Here is a 6,651-nt window from a genome sequence, read left to right as displayed (position 1 = left end):
ACCAGACTCTAACGACCTGGTTTACGGTGGGTGTCGACTGGCCCGGGCCACCGTCCCTGACTCCTCAAATGACCTTAGATCCTGGGTTCGATTTTTTGACCCTCGTTGTGTGTGTGTGTGTGTGTGTGTGTGTTCCTCTCCTCCCCCCCCCCCCTCAACTCCTCCTCCCCGGCCATGTCTTCCAGCCATTTCGCTCCAGTTGGAGTATGGCAAAATTCAAAGCTGGAAACTAAGTATTCAAATAAATAAAAAAATTAAAAAATGTGGACTTATTACAGCGATCGATTAAATAAACAACGTCCCTCTCTCTCTATCTCTATCTTGATATAATAAATGTCTCAATAAAACAATTATCCTTCCCTCCCCAGATATAGATATAGATATATATATATATATATATATATATATATATATATATATATATATATATATATATATATATATATATATATATATATATATAAATATATATATATATATATATATATATATATATATATATATATATATATATATATATATAAATATATATATATATATATATATATTTGAGAAATCAAACATTTATTCTTACCCATTTGAAAAAAAAGGCCGCTCATATTTTTCATAATGACTTTTTCAGATGATGATAATGATGATAATGATGATAATAATGATGTGTGGCCATCGTTTCACATGTATTCTGGTGGTAATGATAAAAAAAAAAACATAAAAAAACATGAGACTTCTTCATGATAGTCTATGATGTATAGTTTTAAATAACAGAGAGAAAAAAATGAAAAAAAAATAGTTAATGTCTTCATGAAAGACTGTTACAAGTCCTTACGACGAGACGAGATAAAGAAAGAAGATAAAAATAAAAATAAGACTTGGTGATACTGTACACTCTCTCTCACTGGCTCTCTCTCTCTCTCTCTCTCTCTCTCTCTCTCTCTCTCTCTCTCTCTCTCTCTCTCTCTCTCTCTCTCTCTCACACACACACACACACACACACACAAACAACACTATTTGGCATGTGTCTCATTATATACATGTGATAACATCTGCTCCCACATCTCCCGTGGGGTGCCGACGTGCCCCACTGTGGGGGGAAATGATGATTGGGGGGGGAGGGGGTTGGGGGCAAACTAGCAGTAGTCCAGTCCCTTGCTAATAGATGGCGCATCTCCTTTCCCCCATCATGTATTAGAACAAAACTCATCATAACACAAAGGAAAAACCCAAAAGAGGCGTCGTCTGGGGTTGAACTTAATTTGACGTGGGGGTCAGTGAAGAGCAAGATTTGGTTGTGTCCTTCTTCAGGAGTTGTACTTTTTCTCATACCCTTCCATCCGTCTGGTTCAGTTTAGGTTCCTGCCACGCTAAACATAACACAACCAGCAGTTATGTGGACGCACACGACGCTTACGTGGACGTACACGGCTCTTATGTGGACGCAAACGACGCTTATGTGGACGTACACGACGCTTTATGTGGACGCACACGGCGTTTATGTGGACGTACATGTGTGTACCACGATCGTCAACACCACGACGCATTTCCCTCACCGTTGTATTCATCACCACCAACTCCCGTTTTTCCCCAACACAACTTAACAACCTGTGGCCATTAGATGGTTAAAGAGGTCAACCATGTTACCATCATGGTTCCCATCATGACCTAACCACACCCCTTCAGTCATGACTTCAGAACTCCCATCTCTCGAGCTCACGTAAGGAGGGAGGAAGATGATGTCCAGTGAGGACCACAGGGCTGAAGTTCTGAAAGACATCCCAACGAGGGATTTCAAACTGTCCCTCCTTCCCTCCCTCCCTCCCTCCCACAATCCCACAATTGGATAGAACGTAACACTTTATTTTTCCTCCTTGACGAAGCGGATGGGAAATATATGAATGATTGAACATATGAAGAGCAGCGAGGAAGAGGGAAGGACACGCCACTTGTCTGAAACACACACGACATCTTGGTGGGTTGGTCCTGCATCGATCAGCCCACCCCGGGGGCGGCGCGCCCACCCGAGAAACACACGTTGGGAGCCTGGAATGGAACCCTGGGAGGGAGGGAGGGAGGGGGGGTTGAAGGGGTAGAGGGGAGGGAGGGAGAGAGGGGAAGGGAAGGGAAGGGAAGGGAAGGGAAGGGAAGGGAAGGGGAAGGGTGCACTGTGGAAAGGTTCGTAAGGACATGATACACAAGTTATCTCCTACCACACACACACACACACACACACACACACACACAGTCACACTCACACACACACACACACACACACACACACACACACACACACACACACCCCCCCCCCCTCTAGGACTCCTCTACTGTGGTTCGCTTTTTTTATTATTTTTTTTCCAAAATATTTTAGAATTATGATTTTATAAACTTTATCACAGTCGAAAAAGTAATCGTGAGCGATCCTTTTTGTTTCGTTTTTTTTTTTTTTATTCTTAAACTAGATCAACATCTTCACATCGCCACACATATATATATTTCTTTATCAAAAATCTATAAATAAATTTTCCAAAAAATGAAAATTTTTTTTCTTCCATCCTTCGTAAACCAACTATATGTTTCCTAAAACAGAGAACATCATTCAACTCAAATAATTTGTCCTTGAAACTAAACTAGAAATAATCAAATACAAATACATGACGTTGCTACACCTTTCCTATACTAAGTTCTTTATCAATAAACACTCCTTCAAAATCATCGATTTATTCATTTTTTTTTTTGTCTCTGAGATGAAGAGTCTTGAATATATATTCTGGGGGGGAGGGGGGGGGAGGGAGGGGGAGAGGAGGGAGGGGGAGAGGAGGAGGGAGGAGGGGGAAGAGGTGGGTATAAATTGTTCTCTCTCGAGTCATTTGCCAACCCTATCTGTGCTGTCAAAGCACCAGTCAAGTCTTCCATGTGTCCATGAAATGCTTACAGGTGGTCAATAATGTCCCACACACACACACACACACACACACACACACACACACAACCTGTTGTCTTGATTTCCACCACTGCTGAATTTCTCCTCGTTACGTTGTCCCTCATCTTTCACCGTGGTCAACATTGGTGTATCGCCGACACCAAACACAAAATCCGGGTCTGGTTCTCTTTTGCCCACCAATAGATCTCCATTTTGCCACACAGTCTAGTGTATATTTCCCCGTCTATTCATTTTCTGTCACAACTAACACTTGTGTACGTCACTTTCGAAGCACCACAATTACTATCATTGTCCTGTGCTTTCCATCAATATCTAAGAACTCTTGTGATTTCTTTTGTACCAAGAGAACAGCTATTTACAAGTGCTTTTCAATATTTTTTTTTTTTACAATCATATCACAATATGTGTGTCTCGTCAAACCATATCACTATGTGTGTCTAGTCAAACCATATTTTCAAAAAACAGTTTCTATGTATTTGTTCAGAACACGACAATGTTGTTGCTGTTGTTGTTCTTGGCTCGTCCTCCCCTTCACTACCAATGGGTTGGATGCCACCACCACTTTGCCACAGCCGGCCATTACACTCCAACGCCACCTGGTGCGGGGTGCCGACCTAGTAAGACCAATCTGTGTCCCGTGTTCCTTCTCACTTACTGTCCGCACCAACATCCATTTCACTCCTGGTTCAGTGCTAGAGCAGGGGCGAGGCCCGTGTCCCACATTCCCCTGGTCCGCTGGAACATCCAGATGAACATTCAGATATCATACCAAGCCATAAACCAGCAGCCCCTTTTTCCTTCCCCTTTGGCCCATCCTCCTTCAACAAACCTGTTCTCTCTCTCCTCAATTCGCTTTACGCCCGCTTCAGTTCTGGGATTACGTAACCACAAGCTCCTTGAGAGGTAGCCGATTGGTACAACACAGGAGGTGTACGGTTGGCCGAGTTAGGCACAGGCATTACCATATCTTGAACGCCATATTTCTCGTTGACGGCTGGAGCAGCTGGGGTTCGCCTCCCGGTCCTTGATAGGATCTGCAAGTCGGATCAACTTGGAGAAGGGTTGAGGTGGGGGAGGTATTAACTCAGCACCGCTGAGCGAACACTGGCTCCATCCAGCAAGGTCTCCAGTACTTGAAGACCTCTAGAGAGAGAGAGACAAAAAAAAAGAGAGATCTCTTTTTATCTCCCGAGAGAGAGAGACTGGGAGGTCGTCGAATGGTCTCCCAATGACCCATAGGAACTCACAAGCCTTGTTGTTGTTGTTATTGTTGTTGTTGTGTACCTCGCTTGAACCTCAGTCGCTGAGATTTTGTATAAGGTCGCCGTCAAGTTGAGGTTTGTACCCTCGAGCTCATATACATATCACTGGAAATATATCGTCGTGTTGGTGGCGTGGTCGAAGCCTCGCACAGTTGCGAGTGTTAGTGAGATCCACAAGATAGATCCTCGTCGACCGATGGATCTCCCAGCCAATGACTTGGCACAACGGCGAAACCTAGTCATTAGAGCTGTGAAGGATGGCTCGTTGCACAAGGACTCTTCCACTTGGCGGTGTTCTGGTTCAGAGAGCCGGTGACGAAAGAGATGAAGCTGACGCGAGTCTCGGATGTCTGTCTCCTCATCTTGGAACTTAAAAACTCCTCACCGATGTTGGGCATCTAGTAGATGACTTCGTAGACGGTCGCCTTCTTGTCGCCTGAACCCGTCACGATGTACTTATCATCCGCCGAGATGTCACAGCTTAGCACCGACGACGACTCCTTTGACTGTTTGGGAAGAGGAAAACACCTTTGTTACTCGTGTGACAGTGTGATTCACAATTAAGCAATATCTACTTGATTTAAACGCTAAATACTACCAGACAATGAACAGTGAGGTGAGGTAAAGAATGGTTTACAGATTCTTGTGTCCACGGTCTTACGTATTCAGATCAACAAAGCCAAGGGATAAAATGACTCACAAAACACTTGAGGACACGAACGTACCTGGAATATGGAGGCGCCGTAAGGTGTACGCCAGGCGTTGAGTAAGTTGTCCTTGCCGGTCGAGACGAACCACTTCCCAGCGCTGGCGAACTTGAGGGAAAGGACGCAGGACTCATGTAGGTGGAGCTGGTACTTGTCTGGCTTGTTGACGTGCAGAACTTCCACGTTCGAGCTCTCCATACCCACAGCCAGCCACTCCCCGGTAGGACAGTAACCCAGGGAGAAGATCTGGCTCGTAAAGTCATGCTGTTGCAACTGGCGACCTTCGCGAAGGTCCCACGACCTGACGGTGTTGTCGAGGCCACCCGTCCATAACTTGGTGCCGTCCGGCGAGATGTCGATGCAAGAGGCGCCGTCCGTGTGGCCCTGGAACTGTCGCACGAGCGTCTGGTTATGAAGGTCCCACACGGCGATGTTGCCGTCACTACAGCAGCTGAAGCACACCTTCGAGTCGGGGCTGATGGCGAGGGCGTAACATGCAGGCGCTGCCGAGGTGAGTTCAGCTTTGATCCTCGGCGTGGGCGTGGCCAGGTCCCAGATGCTGAGCGTGGACGCCTCCCCGCCCACGAGCAGGGTCCGCCCGTCCGGCAACAACTTCACCGACCGGATATAACTATCACGTTGCTGCGAAATAGAGAAAAGAGAAAAGAGTGAGTCACAGCAGCGAATCACAACAACATGACTAAGCACATGTCAACGGCACGTCCATAACTACCCTGACAACCCTCTCCCCTCCCACCCTGGCCAGCTAACCCCTCAGTCCCCTCACGTGGACGGGGAACAAAGCCCCAACGACCCAATCTTGAGGTAAACTCGGCCCCAGGAAGGCCCCAGGAAGGCCCCCCTCACCCTCATCAGACATTCACTGGTCGGCCCCATACGTACCCAAACCCGACTATCAGTCCAAATTGCAATAATCCCATCTGCTAGGCTGGCCATGTCTGGGGCGGCCCTCACTACTGCCCTGAATACTGATGTCCACCCGCCGCCTCCACCTCCTCCCCCTGCCACCACCGACACTCACCCTGCCACCACCGACACTTCCCCTGCCACCACCGACACTTCCCCTGCCACCATCTATAGCCTCCCTGACACCAACGCAGTTTTAACACCTCCAAATCACTGCCACCACCATCATCATCAGCTACCATTACCATCACGACCACCTCTTTCCTGCCACCATCCCACTACCATACTCCCTGCCACCACTACCAATCACCCTCGTTACCATAACCTCTGACACCATCGCCATCACCACTACCACCACCAACATCCCTACCACCATCACCACCATCACTACTAATAATTATTACTACCACTATTAACTACTACTACCGCTACGCCTACAGTCTACTACCACCACTACTACCACCACCACGCCCTACGACGAGAACGCACACGGTGTAGGAGGTTGTGAAGAGGCCTCACAACCTCCTGACGCAGAGGTTATGGGCGTCTGACTCACCCACCACCACCACCTGCAGGAGGGGACAGTGTTGTGAATAGCGGGGAGAGAGAGAGAGAGGGAAGCCTATTGGAAAGAGATTCAGGCTTTAAGGTGAGGATGAAGACTTGGAGAGTGAGATAGGGAGAGTGAGGGAGGGAGGGAGTGAGAGGTCAGAGGCCCTTCGGAGGGATCGGCTGAAGGTCCTATCTCCCCCCTTTCCTCCCTTCTCTCCCCCCACCATCTGTCCAGAGAGGCAAGAGGTCTTCGTATACAGATGTATTT

The 6,651-nt window shown here is 47.2% G+C and overlaps 1 protein-coding gene across 15 annotated transcripts in view; it reads right to left on the bottom strand.

Moving 5' to 3' along the window:
• Window positions 1–899: 899 nt before the first annotated feature.
• LOC139749597 (transducin-like enhancer protein 4) overlaps window positions 900–6,651 on the bottom strand; it is a 169,403-nt gene continuing 163,651 nt past the window's right edge. For 14 of the 15 annotated variants that reach the window (XM_071663694.1, XM_071663695.1, XM_071663696.1 and 11 more), the window contains 2 exons: window positions 4,923–5,546; window positions 900–4,703 (listed from right to left, as the gene is read on the bottom strand). In XM_071663694.1, coding sequence (XP_071519795.1) covers window positions 4,596–4,703; window positions 4,923–5,546 — 732 coding nt within the window. In that variant the 3' untranslated portion in view covers window positions 900–4,595. The remainder of the gene's footprint in view (window positions 4,704–4,922; window positions 5,547–6,651) is intronic. The other variant, XR_011712996.1, reaches the window with a different exon arrangement.

Source organism: Panulirus ornatus, chromosome 7 (genome assembly GCF_036320965.1).
Source record: "Panulirus ornatus isolate Po-2019 chromosome 7, ASM3632096v1, whole genome shotgun sequence".
Taxonomy (NCBI): domain Eukaryota; kingdom Metazoa; phylum Arthropoda; class Malacostraca; order Decapoda; family Palinuridae; genus Panulirus; species Panulirus ornatus.
The sequence above is the reverse complement of the archived record's forward strand: the minus strand, read 5'-3'. Positions and strand labels throughout refer to the sequence as shown.